Source organism: Periophthalmus magnuspinnatus, chromosome 13 (genome assembly GCF_009829125.3).
Source record: "Periophthalmus magnuspinnatus isolate fPerMag1 chromosome 13, fPerMag1.2.pri, whole genome shotgun sequence".
NCBI lineage: Eukaryota > Metazoa > Chordata > Actinopteri > Gobiiformes > Gobiidae > Periophthalmus > Periophthalmus magnuspinnatus.
This window is the reverse complement of record NC_047138.1, coordinates 13,186,305-13,207,880: the sequence shown is the minus strand read 5'-3', so window position 1 is coordinate 13,207,880 and position 21,576 is coordinate 13,186,305. Positions and strand designations below refer to the sequence as shown.

General features: G+C 40.6%; 1 protein-coding gene across 1 annotated transcript; it reads right to left on the bottom strand.

Moving 5' to 3' along the window:
* Nucleotides 1-6,527: 6,527 nt before the first annotated feature.
* On the bottom strand, nt 6,528-20,979 carry LOC117380596 (protein yippee-like 2). Its single transcript, XM_033977428.2, has 5 exons — nt 20,769-20,979; nt 13,898-14,129; nt 11,700-11,743; nt 10,586-10,694; nt 6,528-7,045 (listed from the first exon to the last, which is right to left on the bottom strand). The coding sequence occupies exons 2-5, from the start codon at nt 14,012-14,014 to the stop codon at nt 6,956-6,958; spliced, it is 360 nt and encodes a 119-aa protein (XP_033833319.1). The 5' UTR covers nt 14,015-14,129; nt 20,769-20,979; the 3' UTR covers nt 6,528-6,955.
* Nucleotides 20,980-21,576: the final 597 nt, after the last annotated feature.

Genomic DNA, 21,576 nt, shown 5'->3' with positions numbered 1-21,576 from the left:
AGTCTTCTGTGTTCATTCTGGTACAACATATAATGAACTGTAGCTTTTGTTTTCCCCATAATGCAATGCTTTCCTAAACAATAAGCTGCACTGTTGTTTTGAGTTTAACAAATGCAAGGTAATACTAATAGTCTAATTAAACTTATAGGGCTATTCAAGTGAAGGAAATCCACACAATGATTAAACGACTGCAGGAACTTGGCTTTAAGATACTGAATGAACTCAGGTTAAACAAGGATATTCGGGATTAATTCAGGACAAAACAAGGGCTGCCACCAAGATGACTCCTATAAAAACACTGCACTGGAACAGAAAAACGTGACAGGATGGTGCCTTTCAGTTTTTTTCAGACTACATGAGAGATAGCCCGATCCAGCTGTTGGTACCGTTACCGAAATAATACCTTTTTGGTAGGGTGCCTATTGCTGTATTCATATACAGAAATACAAAACAAAGGCTTATAGCCCTCATAGGCTAAATCCAATGAAATAGCTTATTTCTTTTATGGCTGTAGCCTGTTCTTAACTTGCTGTAAATGATACTCTCCCACTAGGTATGTTTTGTACTTTTTCAGTACAGGTATCTTTAACGGGACCCAACCTTACAGTGCAATATGTGGAAAAGGGCACTAAGTAAACAGCATCAATGTACACCACTATTACAAAGTAGGGCTACTAGAGTCAAAGTTTTGCAAATGCAGTGAGGGTTATATGAGGACTGAACTGAAGCCAGGCTACTTTTGAGATAAGATGGAAACAGGGCACTCTCACTGCAGCCCTTTGAATTTCTTGCCTGCCCTGCACATTACTGCACTGCCTCGACCTGCTTTTCCGATACAGATATGAGGTCACAGGAGGCTATGAAAAAGCTTTGCCTCTCTCTCTCCACATGGGCCCGTGGGCACTTCTGGACGAGTAAACAAACACGAAGGAGGCACTTTGCTTCCCTCCGGGACCAACAATCCTCCCTTTAAGCCGAAAGAAGAGTCACAAAAGCGTCTTTTTAAGGGAAACACTGCGCCCTGGAGATATACTGTTCACATCGATCGATCCAAACCATCTGACAATCGTGCCAATCTGAAGCTTGTTTATGAACTGAGCCAAAAGACATTTCTTCTTGCACTTTTATTACAGAAGCGTGGCTTTTGTTGTTGTGCTCCACAAATGATGGAGAGTTTGTTGTCAGTGTGCTGCAGCTGGAGGTAAATTAAAGCAATTAATCAACCATGGCTGCGTCATAACACGGCTATTGGCTGCCGTCTGGATTGTGCTCCAGTCCCTGAGCTCGTCTATAAAGTGTCGCACGATGCACGTACACCGTGGCCTCTTGTGCGTACGTGTGCGTAATGACTGATCAGTGTGAGCCGTTAGATAGTTGTCCATGAACGTGAGGACAAAACAATGAAAGTGAGAGGGAGCAGTTGGGAGAGTGAAGGGGAGCATTAAAAGAAGGTGTTGTGAGGACACTTGTTTCTTATCAGTGCACTGAGGCAGTTGAAGCCCATATTATGGATGGCTAGTCTAAGTTAAAGGCTGTATAAAAAGACAATATGCTGAATAGACGACTGCACAGTTATGGCAACAACAGTTAATGTGATAAACTCCATTAATATATTTTACATTTTAACTATAAAACCAGTAGCAGCAAAGTTACTGCAGTAGCAACAGAGAGACACGTTTTTAAAGGGCTTGAGTTTGTCTAGGGTGTTCCCAGGAGTCCCCTCCCACTGGGACATGTCCAGACATCTCTCCAGAGACATGGGCTGTTCAAAACAGATGCTGAGCCACCTGAGATGGGTCTGAATGTGGTGGAGCAGCAGCTCTACTCCAAGAGCTTGATTTTCAGGTCAGCCAAAACAAGCCAGTTAATTAATGACACTGTTGCGCCAAGTCTTGAAATAGAAAGAACTATGCAAACAATTGGAAAAATGTATGTGTTTTCCCCAATAATCTTTTTATAGGCTTTAGTTGATCCTAAATTCTCCCAAACTCATGTGGGTTGAGTCTTTTACAACAGCTCACTTCTGGAGTTTATCACAAATCAGCCGAGACATTGAAAATTTCTCATGTACTCCAGAAACTTTGACGGGTCGTGTCCTTAAGAGCCCTCAGCCACTTACTCGGTGTGAACACAATAGTCTTTCTCTCTCACACTCAGCACCAAAGCCGAGATTCTAAATCAGAAATCTGTGACAGTCTTTTTGCATGGAGGAGTGATGCTGCATTGTTATCATCACACATTCCGTAGTGGTTATATAAGTGCTGACACAGTCCTGCTTGGCCTAGATTTTGACGTCACTATGTTGAAAATTGTCCTTACAAATCCTATGTGTGTCCGTATTCAACCCGCCTCACCATACAGCTGGCAGCATCTGTAAAATGTAGGTCATGTAAGGTTACTCATTACATTTTGGTGTTAGTATGCTTTGTACTTTGTCTGTCTGTCCCTCCCTGTATCCTAGTTTTTACACATCACCACTACTCATGTATAGTAATCCAGACAAGTAGAAGCATGGCCCACTTTTTAACATTTGCCATCAACGGTGACAAGCATGTAGGGAGGCAGCAGAGAGGAGACAGGGGAGGGAGGGGTGGGCAATAACAGACCCAGACAGTGCATGACACCAACTCCTCCATTGGTTTAGATTTTGCAAAGAGAAAGAGAGAGAGAGGCAGAAAGAGTGTTGCTAGGAGACGTGGCCCAATGCAAACACGGCACCATCTGCTGCGGAGAGATTTGGAGTGGGTTAGCCAAGTCGGACAGCCAGAGACACTACAGGACCATTCAAAACAGACATCCAGTAGGGTGTTAAGTAACTTGATGCTTCAATTAATTTACTTGAAATGAGTTTTTTCAGATGTATTGTTTAATATGAGAGGTTTTTTTGGTCCCGCAAGTACTTTTTCTTAGTTGAATTAAAAGTAGACCCAAAGCTACATATGGTAGTATCATTAACACCTCAGTTTAAAGGTCCATGGGAGTAGCAGCAGGGGAAGTATTCTAGGTAGTAAAAGAAGCCCATTTGGAGTTGTTTTGGGGGTGTATAATGCAGTGGTAGTTAAAGTACTTTTAAGGCTATAGTACTTTTTAGAAGTAGTAGCACTCATCATGGGAATGGTGATAGTAGGTCTAATGTATCCAAGTTTCGTGATAGTACAGTGATAGGGTTAAAACTAGTACCCGGTAATTACTTTTAATCTGCAGTTGTTGGCTTGTCCCAGAACAAAACGTAACAGACAGCAGTTTTAATTGGGTAGCCTAGTTATTTAAAGTTTTGTTGTTTTAGTGTAAAGAGTGGCCCTAATTGCTGTTCATGAAAGCAGGTTGTCAGTGGGTGAATGGAATAGTCATAGGTATTAAAGTAAAGTAGTACCTGCAGCAGTACAACTATCGGTAGTAGCAATGATAGTGGTGGTCGTAGCAGAGGTAGTGGTGGTAGTTGCAGGGATAGTGGTGATATTAGCTTTTAGTGTGTAAAACAAACAGACAAAAGTAGTGCACAACATTAAACATGTGCAACTAATAAAAGGATGTGTATATAAAGTTATAAATTAGCTGTTCAGTTGAGGACTAGGTCACAGAATGGGGCAATAAATACCACTGCTTGACCTCTTTCATTCTTTGCGAATTTTATTACAATCTGGAAAGGTATTTTAACAACTAGCACCACTAGTGAGTTGAATTGAAAAATAAACTCATGAGCAGCATGTGCACATTTATTTATAGGTGTTGAGGTTGGCAGAATTTGAGAATGGTCACCACATTGATAAAAATAACCATCTATAACAGGTGTAACAGCGTTGGTAAATTCAGTCAGTATCACTAATGGCAACAACAGTGAATCATTTGTACGAAGTATGATGTTTTCATGTGAGCAACACGTACCACCAGCAGGGCCATCCAGCATCTTTGCAATTACATTTGACTGTCCCCATGGTAACAGGCATTCATTTGCTACTATTAGGATGAAAAAAATGGACATGGATACACTGCTCTCAAGATGTTTCACTACTGTGTAATGAAAATAAGAGCTTTGAGTGGGAGGTAGGCAGGTGGGCGGTGTTAGCAGTCACAGCAGTTAGTCATACCACTCTTCTTCTGCCTAACCCACCTCTATTACTTACACAACATGATCTTGTTTATCTAATTCTATTTTGGGGTTTAATTAAAGTTAAAGTATTACAAATCATAATATGAAGTAAATATATGAACCAAATTCAGTACTATTATTGTATTTATGCTATTAGCAAAATGGTGCTTGAATGGGAAAGCTTTTTGTAGTGACTCTATCTGAATTTAATGCATAATTTATACTGTACCTACCAAAATAAATGTTCTTCCCGCACTATTCTGATTTATTCATGCAGACCTGACAAATGGAGGCTGGCCAGGCTAAATATGACCCGCAAGGACCAGACCAATGTTTTCAATTACAAACTGGCATACAGGGCAAATTAGCTTGGAAAAAAGTATAAAAAGTCATCCACTTCAGTATGGATACCAAGATGCCTTTTATTAGATGAAGATCCAATGATACATAGTCAACATCAGCATCCTCCCTTACAAAAGACATTAAAATTGTAACATTTCAGTAAAAAAGTAGTTATTGTACAGCCGATGTGGGATACCGGAGAGAAAGCATGACATGACCGAAATCATATTCATTCAAGATCATATAGATCATAATAAAACACAGTACAATAACACTATTTACAATCTGTAACACAGAGGTTGACAAGAGAACAGTAATCCTCATGGTGAATACAGTAAACTGAATATATATTCATATATTAAGATCTGTTGTTTACAAAATCATAATGCATTATACATATACTCACAAAGAAAGGCTATCCACAACCTTGGCTTTCAGCTATACACACACCCCCTTGTTTTGCAACACTTTGCCCAAGCAAAAAGAGAGCTTTTGTTTGGTCAATTTATTGTTGTCGGGTGAGTTCTTTGGTTGTGCTGGAGCAGTTCGATAGAGAATGCAAGTCTCCGTGGTAAGCTCAGAACCGGACTCAATAAATACAGGGCAACGTCTCGAGAGCAATGTTCACAACATCAGGAAACACAAAGAAAGCAGGAGTATTCAGACTAACGCTGTGGTCCTGCTGCAAGGGGACCCCGCTGATCCAACCTCAGGTCTGTGTTCCATTTACATGTAGCGTGTGGTCACTATAGAACAGCACACCAAAACAAATGTAACTGTGATCAAGAAAAATCCAGTCCAGAGCACTATTAGCATGCATGTTGTACCCCAGAAATAATGATGTGACTGCATTTAACCACTGCATGATACATATCCATCAGGAAATCTGCCAAGTCCCAGCCTCAATACAAAAATAAAACAAAGTACATTGCTCTTAATCTTGCCCAGTAGGTTTTGCGGATGTGGTAGTTACAGCCGGTTAGAGCAGCCATCCCAGACTGAAAGAGCCCATATCTTTTCTGTTTGTAATTATAAATGCAATCTCCTCCAGAATGACTTTAGCTAGTCAAGCATTCTCTGTCCAGTACGTTTACATGCATGAGATGTTACACTATGCCCTCTTACCGTATTTGTCATTTCGCACAGGAACTAATCAAACTACTGTGTGCCTTCAGTCTTGATCTTGTTAGGGCTAATGCTGCTAACATGTGATGCCTATTAACAGTATGTAGCCTTTGTTAAAAAGTAGAAAACAAGCTAACGCTATCCATAATTAGATTAGAGCGCCCGCACTCGATTAATTTATAAATATCAACATTTAGCAGACAAATGCAACATGTTACTTGTGCCTTCTGCAAGCACATTTAAGCAATATTATCGACAACAGCTTAAATTTAACTACATTTGAGACCAAGTTTGCAGAGTAATTGAAAAGTGTCTTATTACTCTACACATCAGTACCACTCTCTGACTCTGGGATATGCTTTGAGTACTTCTTTGTAAACATAGGCCAATAACCAACCAAATACTTCAGTTGTCATTGTGTTTATTACAGTTTTTCCCATAGTCCTGTGCAATAATTTGAATTTCCTCCCTGCATGTAAACGTACTGAGTGATCACACCTGTGCTCGCTCACACTGCGAAGGTGCTGACAGCGCTGTTCACCTGAGACACGCTCCTGTTGTGTAATTCTACCTGCTTAAGTAACACAACGCAGACAGCCGACATGCAGCTCGTGATCCTAGTATCGCATAACACCACGCGGATGAATACAACTCTGAGGGAGGCCGCTCCACGTCTGCTCCTGTCGCTCCTGACGCTCCTGGTGCTCCTGACCCTACACTGAGTGGTTTTGGAAAGGGCCGAGCGCATGGTGTATCTCTTTCACTACCCCCGCCCAGTTTGAAACCGCTACATCTGAGCCGGAGCGGGCCAGGAAGCTATCAAAGCTTAAAGGGACAGAGAGATCAAGCCACCATGTTGAAATCCACCCTCTACCACTGGTACCGCTGCTCTGTGCCTATAGCAACCGTGCCAAGTCCTGCCCTCCGAATACCAGGTTTCATCGCTGGCACAGCTGGCACCCCCCCCCCCCCCCCCCCCCCCCCTTCCATCAACTGGATTTTTGCACTAATCACCCCTAGGTCATCTCATTCACAGCAGGGACAAGCGCAATCCCCATCAGATCTTTAACCTGTCAGTAAAAATCTAATGTTTTTTTTTTTCAAAGAGCACACCACACTGTATATACTCAGCGTAACCCCATTTGCTATGACTACACATTTGCTTAGCTGCGTCAGGTCTCTCAAGCTGGGATGTCTGCGTGGTTTTGTTAATAGAGTGTATACATCCAGACAGGTGTGGTCAAAAGGGAGGGAATGGGCAGAGAGTTACAGAGGTTAATGGTAGATCAGCCAAACCCAAGTCACACACTAACCCGCCACACATAAGACCCCAACCCTTGCCCCTTCCCTTCAGTTTCTATTTATTTGTCCATCCATGCGCGCGTCACCCGGTCGGCATCAGTCCCAGCCGTTGTCCTTGATCATGTGGGCCAACTCGATGATGAACTTTCCCTCTTTGTATTTCTGGCTGCTCTCAAAGGCATGTTCCTATAGGGCACAGAAAGGAGAGAGAGAGAACGGTTAGTTTTCCCCAAAAAGTCAATCGTCATCTCATCAACTACACATGACAAAATCCTTGACTCAGTGGCCTGGTCTGGTCCCTGGAAGCTGGTTATATAACTAAAAAGAGTCAGTCATTAAGTGATGCAGAGTAGAGCAGAGGAGAGTCCACGCAAGTGAAAGTCAAATCCTTGTAACATCGTGTTGGCAGGAATGAGCTTGGAAATGAAGAGATGGTGCCAGAATGAAAAGCCCTGCAGGTTTTACACAGCTTCACATGCAGCCAGCTAAAAAGGTGATGTTTGGAGCGTGCAAGCAGTAACATGCACTAATTCTCCCACTCACATGCAATCCAGAACACCCGGGGACAAAATGAGTAGCAAACCAATCCCACAGATAGAAACATAAAGATGGAACTTGCTGCTTAAAACACAGGAGTGGGTGTATTTGTGCCACAAACTGTTCTGCACTATTAAGGTGACATGAGCGGCCAAAAATAAAACTAATTTGTTGTAGTTTAAAGACATTATTTTGAAAAGATAATGTAGAAATGGGTGTAATAAAGTGCAGATATTGTTAAAGTATTGTCAAAACAGTTGGCATGACTAAACAAGTTGAGGTTGATGCAAGCGGTACAGTTATGAGCATCTGTACAGGCTTGTTAATCTAAACTTAAACTCTGATGAAGATTAAAGTAAATTACTCCTATTATTCTTGCTGAACAACATGTTGCTTGATTAATTTACTCAAGTAATCTATCAAACTGTTTGTTTCCAGTTATCACTAGTTCATAATCTACACCTCTCTGAAGTCATTTGATGAGAAATATTGATCCAATCACTGGCATTGTTCACTTCAAATGTGAGCACTAGATTTGAACTTTTGTACTCCACTCTACATTAAACTATGGTGTCTATGGATTTGATTTGAATTACAGACACAAACTAGTATTTTACTAGATTGGCAGATTAAAAAACTTAAATATTTGACAAACAAATGCCAGAAGAGAAGATAATCTGGTTGTTGGATGACTGATGCTAAGAAACAAATTCTTCCCTAAGACATTTATGACAAAATAAAAAAGTGGATTTTTAAATCACAATTTGATGCATAATAGCAAATTGATGGATTCTACTCACAGAAAGAAAACAGCAGAAATAATTATTACGATGGCATTTAGGGGTGGGGACCGCAATAGAATGAGTGTTTTGGGCGATGCCAGGCCTTGTTGATACAAGCACTAATTGCCTCAGAATGGCACACAGTTCACCAGCACAAACACTCTTTGACTGCGGGTGTCTGTACCCTTTTTTAGTTTGAAGGCTACACAGCACATTATCAGATTTCTCAGTGAAGGAGTGCAGTGGGTCAGTCCTCTCCATGGGACTCTGACCACTGCAAAAAAAACAGCTGATATTAATGGCAACCGTCCATTATGTGCTATCTGGTGTCCGCGGTGTGGTCCGGTCAAAAATAGAGCAAACAGAATCGAGCATGATGACACAGGTCTCCATAAGGAAATAGTTATTTTTGAGGTCAAGATGTTGGTCAATGGGACTTTACATGAGATGAACAACAGGGGGTTCTGTTTGCGTCCTGCCTCCTGACTGTTGAGTTACAGATTTCTAACCTCCACGCTGACAGCTGCACATGCTCTTAGCCCGTCTGATATATGGAGACATGTGTGGATGTTGTGACAAGGGAACTCAAATTCCACCTGGTCCACACACTGCAGGCACGTGCTCCTTCACATGTTGCGCAAAAACTCAGGATCATGGATAAAGTGATTGAGGTTAAAGCAAGTCTAATCACATGGGATCTATAAAACAGTATCTTTGTAAGTGAAAGGCAGATTAAACTGTCCAGTCACTACAAAAAACTGTATCTAACTCTAACTTTTATGCTGTGGTCCATAAATCCTCATAGTCCTAATAAAACAATTAGGTTAGATCCAATTACAAAAACAAGCAAGAGGAAAGCATCACTTCATCACACATTTGCCCTGGTCTGATTGGTCCATTGAAGGTGCTGATCTCTATTAAGTTTGAATTGTTTGCTTTGTTATAGTTTTTATATTTTGAATTTGTTTTATAGCAGTAGCACTGTCAAAACTTTGGATTATCAATAGTCACCTTTATTCTGTATGATAGCTACTGTTAAAACTGGCTGAGAGCTGTGACCTGTAACTGTTGGCACTGACGTCAATATTTTGTAACTGTGAGTCATGTGGAGATGCTTTTACTTTTATACAGTATCAAAGCCTTGTTTTTACAGCTTCTACACCTCTGGCAACTGTAGTCTGACACATCCAAGAAACAGGCCCATTTGCATCTATTTTAGTGAGTTACAATTCTTTGGAAAGTCAAACAGAATATGACTTTTACCACAAGTGAGTCTTTTCAAGGTGCACTATAGACTTTAAAGACTTTAAAGCAGTTCTGCTTGTGTACAAGTTTCGCCATGGCCTAGGACCAAAGTACATCTCTGACATATTAGTGCCATATGAACCATCTCACACTCTGAGGACTTCAGGGTCTGGCCTCCTGCTGGTGCCCAGAGTCAGGACTAAACATGGTGAATCAGCATTTCAATTTTATGCAACTAGAACTTGGAACAATCTTCCTGAAGATGTGAGACAGGCCTCTACTTTCACAATGTTTAAATTCTTTTTATTCTGCATTTTCTCCCTTAATGTTAATTTTATGATGATTATTTTTGATTATTTATGTTTTGATTTGTTGTATTGTGATTTTAATGTCTTTCTTATTCTGTAAAGCACTTTGAATTACCTTGTGTACATTTGTACTATACAAATAAACTTGCCTTGCCTATAAAACTTTTCTTGTCGCCATGGAAATAATATTGCCATGCATTCTTACTATGACTGACTTGTAACTTGGCCTGGTGGCATCACCAATTTGTCTCCAACTTTGATGCCATACTGTGCAACATTCCAGGCAAGCCATCCATTAGAAAAGCTACTTAGTGTATCTTTAAGATTCAAAATAGGACTGGCAGTTCTTTTCCTCTACTGAGTGGTACATTGTTTAGTCCAAGGCATAACTCCTGATTGCCGCTCCTAACGATCGAACCTCTCACTCCCTTTATCCCCTAGTGGATTGCTCAATATTTGTATTGTTTTCATTTACAACATAAAATGTATTCTTGTTGTTGACAATGAGTGTGTATTGCATCCTCCCTCTTTCAGCATTTCCAAAGCAATAAAATGCCATCCCCATTTACAGTAGGTAATCCACTTACAGTGAAAGGAGCTCATAAAACCTTTACTTTTGCAGGGAACACAATAATGAAAAAACCTCTTATTCCTTTAGACTCTGATATACTGAGCCATATACACCATTACTGTGCTTCCTTGTCTCCAGCAGAGTCCTATGTCCCGCTGCCTAGGCCAAATACAATTAAAAAGCAAATAAAATTAGTGTGGGCTTTAACCTGAGACTGAATCCCTCTGTAACCTTGCCTGCCAGCCTATGTACAGTGAATCAATCAGAACAGGAGGACACTTACATATTTCCAGCCCAGGGTGGTCTTGCAGTTCTCACAGTAAATATCTGCTACAGCATGCAGGCCCGTGAGCAAGACTCTCTCCTCCGCAGGACCGCACCCAACGTTCACCCTGAGATGCACAAATAAAACAGATTTAATGGAATGGAAGAAGTAGGAGTGGAAACATGCTAAATTACATCTATGTACTCATATATTCAGACAACAACAACAGTCATCTCATAAAACTGTAACTAAATACAACTATTTATTTAAATGTATTCACTTAACTTTGGTTCATTTTGAATTTGTTTTTAGTACTTCAGACAACTAGACATGGGTTTTTCTGCATCCAATACACTTTTCTTTGCAGATTTTCATTTTCGAGCAGTGTAGCACTTAATCTGATATATTTTTAATGTAGTGTAACCTAGGGCCACCTTTCTCAACCTATTGAATCTTCACATACATTTGGTTTTATACATATTATACAAATTCTGAATTTTATTGTCATCATGTATGTATGTATGTATCATGTTTATTGTATATCATGGTGAAGGACAATATGGGGGTCTTTGATATATTTTCTGCCTCGAGAACCCCAAAGAAGTTTAGTGCCTACGTCTTCTCAAATGCTCCTGCTTTACCCACACAACAAGTACAAAAGACAAGACACTCAAAGACAGAAGTTGTGAAAAACTATAAATTGATTATTTGGTTCACACTGTGCCATTGTAATTTCACATTAACTCCTTATTTCAGCTCCTATCAAAAGAAGGCAAAGTTATATGTCCTAGTTAAAGTGCACTAGTTACGCTATTGAGATAAAATGGTGTATGATGAGCTGGAGTGAATCAGTGCCTCACACCCACTCACACTGAATACTGATGGGGCACCGGGCCACAGAGCATCGTCTCATTTTCACTCTCAATTCAACTGATAATGGCCTGTGCTGCGAGCCATACGCTGGCTTTGTCTCTACTAGGACACCAACGTGACCACTGCGTCACAAAGATACTGTACATGTCCTATTTCTACTATCTCCTAAGTTGAGTGGGCCTACATGTGTTCCCAGCACACAATCTCTCCTCACATTCAACCCCCGTTTGTAAAAGCCACAAAAGAGACAGATACTTACACTGAGTTGAATAGGTAGGCCCTGCCCTGGCTGCCTTGGAAGGACTGCACAAAGAGAAAGAGAGGGTTATTTCAGGATGAGTTGGTTTATTATTATTATGTTTAGTATGTCAAAATGTCTATAGAATGTCAATTATCACAAGTGTGCGTATCTTAGAGATAACATTAAACTCTTCATGGGTTTCAAGCCATGGCAGTGGTCCTCCATTGTTATAGCAAAAATGCAGTTCAAATCAATATTATATTTTTTCAATAGGGAAGGATCCTCACAAAATCCTTCAAATCAGGAAGGAATTATGTATAGACATTCCAGCATTTATCCCTCTGATTCTGATGGTTTTGAAGTGCAGTACTATAGGTTTGTTTACATTTTTTGTTACTGAACAAAATTACTTTACATAATTACTTGCAGTGGTGGATGAAGTACTCTATTTTGTTACTTGACTAGAAATACAGATACAGAGGTAAAAAGGTTACTCAAGTAGACGTAAAAGTATCACATGAAAAAATCTACTTAAGTAAAAATATTTAAGTACCCGTTTAAAAAATATACTTTAAGAGTGAAAAGTTGATCATTTGTTTAAGTGTTAAATGTAGTGATACAGATTTTGGTCAATAGTAACACTTGATTTCTTAATTTTTCTCACAAGTTTTGTGTATTTATTTTTGTTTTCTCAAAGCCGAAGCTTGAACTCGAAAACTTTAGTCAGGTTGTTATCATGAGCATGATAAAAAAAACCCTCCTCAAATCATATTAAAAGTACTTTTTACTTTCAGTCCTGTTCTAAAATGTAGTGGAGTAGAAAGTACAGATACTTGCTCTCAAATGTACTGAAGTCAAAGTAAAAAGTATCCACAGTAAATAAAGTGCAGATACCTACAAAATTCTACTTAAGTGCAGTACTTTACTTCTTATATTTGTTACCTTCCACCACTGATGACTTGCCTGCTCCCTACTGAACTGTTACATGTTTATTATGACATTTAGCATGACAAATAATCTTTTTTTCTGCATTTATACAAGAGTTAGGGCTTCAGGTAAAGGCTGTGTGTTTCCAATGACCTGGTGGTTGGCCGGGCTACAGTAACTAATAGAAAGCAGAAGCACGTGGAGGAAACAATAAAGCGTTTGCCTGCTTTGTGCGGCGCTCTTACGACTGGCACCGGGCCTTTGTCAGAAGAGCTGAGCTGTGTTTTCATGATCACGCATGGAAAAAGTGACAGTGCATTCATAATCCAACCAGCTTAGAGCCTAATCCATCCATAGACAATAGTGTGGCAGATGACACGGAGGTACAGGTGCTCATTGTTAGAATATTGTCTTATGTACACTTCTCATTCAAACTCATTCAATCCAAGAGGGCAACATTATACTGCAAAGTGATGTTTTGAAATGTTAGGCGCCTGCTGTAATTAATGACAAGGCAGAGCTATATGGATTTTTAACAGTTGAGATGTGGTAAACAAGAAATGAAAAAGTGATGTGTTGTTTTGTGCCTTTTGTTCAACTTGGCGTGAATTTTATTACTGTGAAGGAACTGTTAAGAATGGGAGTGTAGGTTCAGAGGGGAGTGAACACTTTGACTGCTGTGTACACTCTACAAAGGGGCTGCTGCATGACTGAAAAATAAACACTCACATCAATCAACAGGTTTTTAGCTCTCCCCTTTTTATTCAAATGGACCACCCACATGAGGCCACCTGTGTTTCCTCAGTATTATGGTTTGGTACTTTTTTGGTATTGAAAAAGTCTGTCTACTTCTGTCTACTTAGAACTGTGTTGTGTTTGATTGACCATTGGTAATCCAAACTGTTATTAGTGGCCTACTACTATTAACCAAGAGAAATAAAAATTGAAACCTGTCAACTGGGCAAAATGTTTTAAGGGTGAAAACGTTTCTCCAAATAGTTCAGTGGAGTTGTGAAACTTATTCCAAAAAATCACTGTCTTTTTCACAAAATCAATTTTCTTGCGATAGAACATAATGGGACAAATGAGGGACTACACAGACTACTATTAGTAATAAAATGTAAAAAGAAAATGAATTGTTTTTGAAGCACTCGTGTAATGTCCTGTTTACATCACTTCTTGTCTCTCATGGTGATGGAAACCCAAACCTCCTTAACTACTCCAGTTCTAAGCCACACAACCTGTCTCATACACTCCAGATGTACGCACACTATAGGACCTGTGGTTACCTTAGAGATGAGCTCGTCGTGGTTGGCCAGGTGAGCTCGGCAGTGGATGCAGCTGTAGGTCCGGTGGCAGCTAGGCAGGTAGGCCTGAAAGGTCTTGGAGCGCGTCATTCTGACCATGGGCGGGGTTGGCGGGCGGTGCAAGAAGGGACTGCCAGCCCAGGTCGGCTCACAAGGAAAGCACCGCAACACACAGGTGAGGGCCGTGGTGGGCGCTGGGGCGGGAGGCACACACCTGAGGGGGAGGAAGGAGGGAGAAGAAGGATGAGACAGGGTGGACTTGTGTAACGACTGCAAACTGACACTAGGCCTGCAAACTGAGGAGCAGGTGCTGTCTGATAGGATTAGCACTCCTTCTCGCCAACACTCAGTTTCCCACCTGCATAAACATGGGATATGTTTCGACATCCTTTGTGCTAGGCTAGCTAAAAATAAGTCTTTATTCACATTTCTAGTTTAAGTGCAACTGATTACTGCTTGTCTTCATGGAGATGTTATTGCTTTGCCTGGAATGTTCCACAGTATGACATTAAACTTCTTATTTTGATCTTATCACTGGTGTTTGTATTGCTAAAATTACCTTAGAAACGTGCAACTGTGAATGAGGTTATCTCTCCACAGAACCAGTATGCAACTTGGTCTGGGTCACGTCATGAAGATAGATAAGTGTTAATGCCATACTGTGGAACATTCCAGGCAAAGCAATAACATCTCAATGGAGACATGGATAGAATTATAAAGCAATGCTTATAAGTGCTAGTTATTGGGTTCAACAGTAAAAAACATTTAAATGTGACACTTGCAAAGGCTCTGTCATAGTGATTCATAAATATGCAGAATTTGTTGAGTAACTATTCCATTAAAAGATCCCTGTGGGCCCCTCTGACTACATACACCATGCTGCCAGCCACAGTAAACAGTCTACTATACTGTATTTACCTCCTTAAAAGCCACACTGTCTTCAAGCTAATGGACTGGCAGCGTGTACCAAAGCAGCTGCACCCTCGCTGCAGGTGCCACCATCAGCTGCCTCCGTTTGCCGTGTCCCACCAGCACAAGCCTTATTGGGAAACAGAGGAGGCATTGCTCGCTCACATTTAGTATTTAAGTCTAGGAGGCTGCGGGGATAATCTGCTTAGACTAGCACAACTGCGAAGCCCGTGCTCTGCTCACTCACTCCACAACATTGAAATAGACGGAGCCCTTAAAATACTTGTGCACCCTGGTGACTGAGAAGATTAGTGCACTGACCAGGAACCAATCCAAAGTCTCAGTTAGGGCCACACAGGAGAGGGGCATTTGAACCAACACAAACAGTTATTCATCAGTGTGACAACATCAAACTCAGCTGGAGATATTGGATCAAGTTAAACAGACAAAATATGAAGCAGAGAAGCAGTGGTAAAGCGTAGAAGTTGACCTTATGAATCATGTATGAAGCTGGAACCAAGTAGGAATGACAATTGTGATAAGTGCTAGGTAACTCACCCACAGAGCATATAAAAACGCAATATACCATCCCAGGTGAACATTAAAAGTGCACTATGTAACTTTTCCAGTACAGAGCTTGTTCTCACGGAGTTGTTAATGCTTTGTCTGGAATGTTGTCAATGAACTGCATTCTTAGTATGAGTGGGGTCACCTCGCTACTACTCTGATCTGTATCTATCTCCATGTAGAGCACTGTGTCGCTTGCTTATCTTCATGGAGATGGATAGGTTTAAAGGCATACTGTGGAACATTCTAGGTAAAGAAGACTGAAGACAAGCAGGTGACGCGCCCTCCAACAGAAGATTTGCATTTCATTTTGTTGATGTGTCACTATGGTAATTATAATACTGGTTATATTATAATAGTCGTTTACACATGTATGCATGAAGTATAATATATGTACATGTTTGTTGTACTTAAGTCAATAGAAAGTCATTTAACGTCCATTAACTATCCATATGTTGTGTTTTCTTTGTCTTGTGTGTCTGTGGTGAGCCATCTGGAAAAACTAATAAAATTGTGAATGGGAGCAGGAGGACAAACAAAAGAGGCCTCTCTGCTCTTCAGTGTCCTGTGATATGATTGGTTTGAGAGGCTGATGATAACCGCTCCATCCAGTGCAGTTGGTTAGGACGAAGGAAAGAGAGAGAGAGGGAGGGGGGCATATAAATAAATGGTGGCAGAGAGACGTGCCCTTGTTTTCTCTCCTCTGAATGGCAGCCAGTGGTGTGGGTTTGTGGCACAAAGACACGCTCAGTACAGTTGTCAGATTTGACCCCCTGTCACACACACGCAGACATTTAGCCCAAAGCTCTCCTCACGGTCATTTCAGGGCTTGAAAGGAGGATAAAAATATGTCTTGTTTGTGGTGGCTTTCAGTTAATCTAAATATGATATAAGCCACTGGTGAGAAACACAGTATAAGCAAATTGATACAAGTCTATTAAATGTTTATGCAACAGCAGAGAAAGGTCAGTAGTTATGTTTGATAATGCTGCAAGATTAAGCCCACCTCAACTCCAACTGTTAATAAAGTGTATTTCCATTTTTTTAAAGATAAATGTGAGATAAGGCCAAAGATAAACAGATATAGTAACAAATGATTAAAGAAGATCAGCTGGTATCCTCTGAGCCAAAGCTGGGTTTGATCTCTGCTACTGTAAGCTAATGTGTGTTTTTGAGTGAGATCCACTTAGGGTCAATGTATAAATGTGATTGTTTTCGGGTGTATGAGGGATCACATCTGGCACGGTCATACTGGCTTGTCAATGCCAGATCTCAGAGGCCACGCCTGGTTAGTACTTGGATGCGAGACTGCAGTGGGGCAGCAATGGCTCTAGCAGAAACTATTGCTGTGTCTTTAGGCAAGACACATCAACCACTTGTATAAATGTGGTGTGAGTGTTGATGTTGGCCAGAGGGACCAATGGTGAAAATTGGCAGCCTTTCTTCCATCAGTCTACCCCAGGGCAGCTGTAGCTGCAATAGCAGCTCACCACCACTGAGCAACAATAATGCACCGTAAAGTGCTTCGGGTGTCTTGAAAGCCACTATATAAATTAAATGTATTACTGCATTATTATTGTTATTATGTCTCTGTCAGCTGTTTAAGCAGCTTGTCAAGTCTGCAAAAAAATCACCTCACCTTTTATTATTTGTGACTCACTTGGAGGAGAGAGCATTTACCCCTAAACTAGAAGATCGAGTCTGGGTCAAACCGCTTTTGTAACTATTTGCTTGAAGCACTAAGCTTTTGAGCAACATCTGCACCTGCCATATATGTCTAATTACATTTCTTTATTGCATCATTACAAAAACACAAACTGATGATTCTTTGATTGAATTACCTTGATGGCCTCAGCTACTCACCACAGAAAAACAAAGCTAGCTAATTATTCCTAGTAAATGGGTTCGGAAAATGGTCTAAGAATAAAAAGCTCCAGCCTAAGCCCCCAATACATTTAATGACATTAGATTGTAGCTCATCTGAGGCTTTGGCAGCTACATTTGTTTCTTTGTGATGAGAGGGACAGCTGAACCTTTTCAAATGTAAATGTGATTCATGCGGGCGACCTGTCCATTACTCCTGAAGCGGGGGCCAGACACATGAAGTGCTTCCTGAGATACAGAGCTCTGATGGATGCTTACAGCTGTCGGCTGGCGGCTGATGTGTGGATGTATAAACCACAATGATAATGTGTCCTTACCAAATAGACCTGCAATGAAATGCTTTATATAATCCAAGTAGAGATGTTTCAACAGTATACTTAAGCGTTGTTAGTAGAATGAAGCAATATAAATACATATATCTGTCTCCAATTTAGATCAGGAATCATTTGAAGAAGCAATCTTATTTTAAGACATGCCGCAGCAACTATATGAACTTGTATTTAATTAAGTGGTCAGATTGCATGCGGTTTGTTATGTTGTCACCATCACAGAACATATGTGTATTTATGTATGGCTTCTGTTTTTGTTTTTCAAAGTGTCAATTGTATGCTTGGGTCTTTTTAATTGAGGGGTCTACAGTTAGAAAAACATTGTGGTTGGCGCAGAATGTGGACTTAAGAGGAACTTTTGTTACTATTTCTTGTGTTAAATGGAAATGACTCAAAGTTTGCTGTGTTTATGTTCAAGAAATTCATGCTGAGCCATTTTATTAAATAAAAGTAAAAATAAATTACACTGAATTTCATTTCTGCCATATCATCCTTAGAATTCAAGGTTACATTTTATACTCTTTCGTAAGTCATAAAATATTAATAGCAAAATAGCCTTTGCCCTAGAAGAGAGCCATACTCATCTTGGTAAATGCAGTTAAAATAATTTCACAGCCATTTTTATTTGAAGTATGATCTTGATGCAAAAAGCCAATTTGGCAACTTTGCAAGTGAAAACGCTTCTCTGACAGAGTAACAAATTCCATGAGTGATTTGCCTGAGAAGTGGGACGTCAGACATCCAAACAGGTCCTTCCTTCAAAACGTGTTATTAGAACTGGCATATCAAGGCCAAGATTGCCTCCGTAGTTGTTAACAAATGCATGACTCCTTTTTCACTTCCTCTCTTTGTCTCCACTTGTTTTTTCCACCGCAGTCTATTCATCCATCCTGATGCGAGCCATCCGAGGACACCAAAAGAGCTCATTCTGGTCATTTCGGGATGCCTACACAAAAGCCTATACGTACGGCCCGTCTCGACCGCCAAAAAGGCCCTTGTATGACAACAAAAAACCTTTGTTATGTAACACACTGATGCTGCTGCTGCTGCCTTTTTCTCCGGACAATGACAGAAAGTGAGAGAAGGTTGGAGGAGATACCAGATGAGATATGGAAGGGGTATAGACCAAACAAGGATTCAACTCAGAGCATTGGATTGGTCCTTGGTTACCTCGACGCCACCTCACTCAGAACTTTGTGTCCTCTCAGTGTTAACATCAAGGCCTTTAGCTCAGCGCGGCAGCATGACATCATTGAGTGAAGAGGCAAGACTCCTCCGCACGTATCCCCCTATCAAATCTCCCTGATGAGGTCTTGTCTCACTGCTAAAAGGGGCAGTATAAAATATGGATGATAGTACAGCAAGCGGCAGCAGGATGAGTAATAAGTGAACCGATGATAAGTGAACCCCAATAAGTGAAAGGGTTTAGGTAAAACTCGGAGATCATTTTTACGCTATCATGAAGCATTGTACTCTTTTGACTATCAACAATGTAGAATAAACCAAGTCTAAAACCAGGTAAACAAACTAACAGCCACACAGGTTCAGAGGGTGGAGCTCACATTCAGTACCTCCTTCAATCCATTTAACTATAGCCAGAACTTTTTGACAGTAGCAGTGTTTAAAAACAGAATAATTAATCACTGGATTATTAATTATTATTATTAATCACTCACATTCATACACCAGTGTAAATAGGAGGTGTCTTTGGGCAAGATGGAATCAAACCTCTAACCTTCAGTTTTGCTCTACCATGGTGCCACTTCCAACCAACAAGTTTTTGTTTTTGTTTAAAGTTTGCAAATTGCTCGTGACTCCATCTGCTGGTAGTTATATTTATGTGTTTTGATAATTTGTTGGTCTCTTTTGTCCTGTCAACTCTAGTCTGTGAAACGGTATTCATCTGTCATATGTATAACCATCTAACCAAAGCCACATTGTACAGGTTATGTTTTTGTATACAAGAGAAGGGATCACTTTTCAAGGCCCCCAACTCTCTGACCTATGCCTGGGTATTGACCCACTATGATCAATACCTATCTGCACACACACACTGCAATGGAAATAGATCCAGACTAGGACTAGGCTAGGACTCATCAACAACATAAAAGCCCTCACGTGAACATTAGAGAACACATTTGTGACTTAAATGTTGACTTTGGTAAATCTAGCTTATGAACGGAAAAGTAGACCAGGCAAAAGACCCCTGGTGAGCATGACCATTTTGCAGTCTTTGCTTTTTAAGATAAAAAATAAGGTTTTCTGAGTACGTGTAGTCAATGTAATAATACATGTAGTCAGTGTTACTGATTTAAATAAGAGAGGCATTCCTGCAATTGTGTAAACACTAGTTTAATTCTGACTATGTTATAAACATGGTACATCTGGTCAATCTATAACATCATTATGATGTGTTTACCTGTGTTACCTCCACCAGTTCCGCTTGTAACACATTTGTGCTCTCCAAGATAAAAGAAAGTGGGACTGAGGAGTGTAGTTATTGGAATGAATCAGGTCACAGGCAGTGGCGCACTTTATCTGGGGCATAACTTCTGCCACCACACAGAGCACAGATGGCGGGGATGCCTCAGCTCAGCAGTGCTTAACTCGTGCACACACTCACACATGCACTGTCGGACACGTAGACCTTTTAAATCACCATATATGTGTAGATACAGGAGAACCAGGTGATGCACCCAGACTTTCTCATCACATGATGTTATTGTAACCCCCAACGATAACGCGCTGACGTGCACCCTGTGTGCGCTATCCTCTGCGTGCGCAAAGTGCGTGCACACAGGGATGATGGCGCATACATGCAGAATCTTCCACCACAAACATAGGTCCTAATAATAACCTACTATAGGAACCACTATGCTGCAGTGTGGCCCGTAGACCTCAGCCACGAGGAGACACGAGTGCAGATATACTCGTCCAACAACAAAGACTTCCATCAGGAAATAATGCTGTAGCCCATGGTTGTTGCCATGTTTATTACGTTGTAATAAACATGGCAACAAGCACCAAGTTAGATGTTGATGATAAAAAGTTGTCATAATTAAAAAAAAAAGCTAACTGCCTTTGGTGACATCCTCTTTGTTTGAATGTTTAAGTGGGATGTAAGCAACATGTAACAATGCGCCAATGCAAATCATCGTTGTTACCTTTGATGGGAAGAAAACTCTGTTCACCACGTAGCCCGAAAACGTCGCACCTCCTCGTTTCCTCGTGGCAGTGCCAATTCTAAAGCTCCTTTCGCATTCCTTCTCGGGATATTTTTCTCTGCTCTTTTCTGGCCCTGGCAAGTCTAGCTCAGACGCAATGTTTTGACGCGCAACGATGCCCAGCAGAGTTTAGAAGAGCAGAGAGACGCAGAGAGGTAATAAAGGCACCAGCCGGGACAAGAGAATTATTGTCACAACTTCCGCCTTTGCAAGAAAGTGCAATGAATTTGTTAATAGATCCGTGATTAAACATGAAACAAAATCCAATTCACAAAATATATTAGATAAAGTGTCACAAAACCATAATCCACAGTCACAATGGGTTTAAATAATTACAGGGTAGTAATGTGAGTCAAAACATAAACGCTTCTAAGGCACATTGAGCTCGTGTGCTACTTGTTGTACACAGCATATAAACATGAAAACTTTATGTTCAGTAAATAACGCAGGCATTTAGTGTTGTATAAAGTGAAATCGCATATTGGACTGTCCCCATTTATATACTGTCTAAGTTTTTTTTTTTCCGCAATTAAAATATTAAGCGTCTGCAAGTTTATACCATTTTGGCAATACAAAATCTTTGGCAAAATAACGTGAGCACGGGTAAATGACGGACTCACCAGCCAATCAGCGATTTCGACACGCATAGCAACATTGAGCTGATTGGGTGAAAATACAGACGAGTGACCAATAAATAGCACAGAATTCTCCAGAAAGCACAATAAACAAAGCTAACGTGGTCGCTATT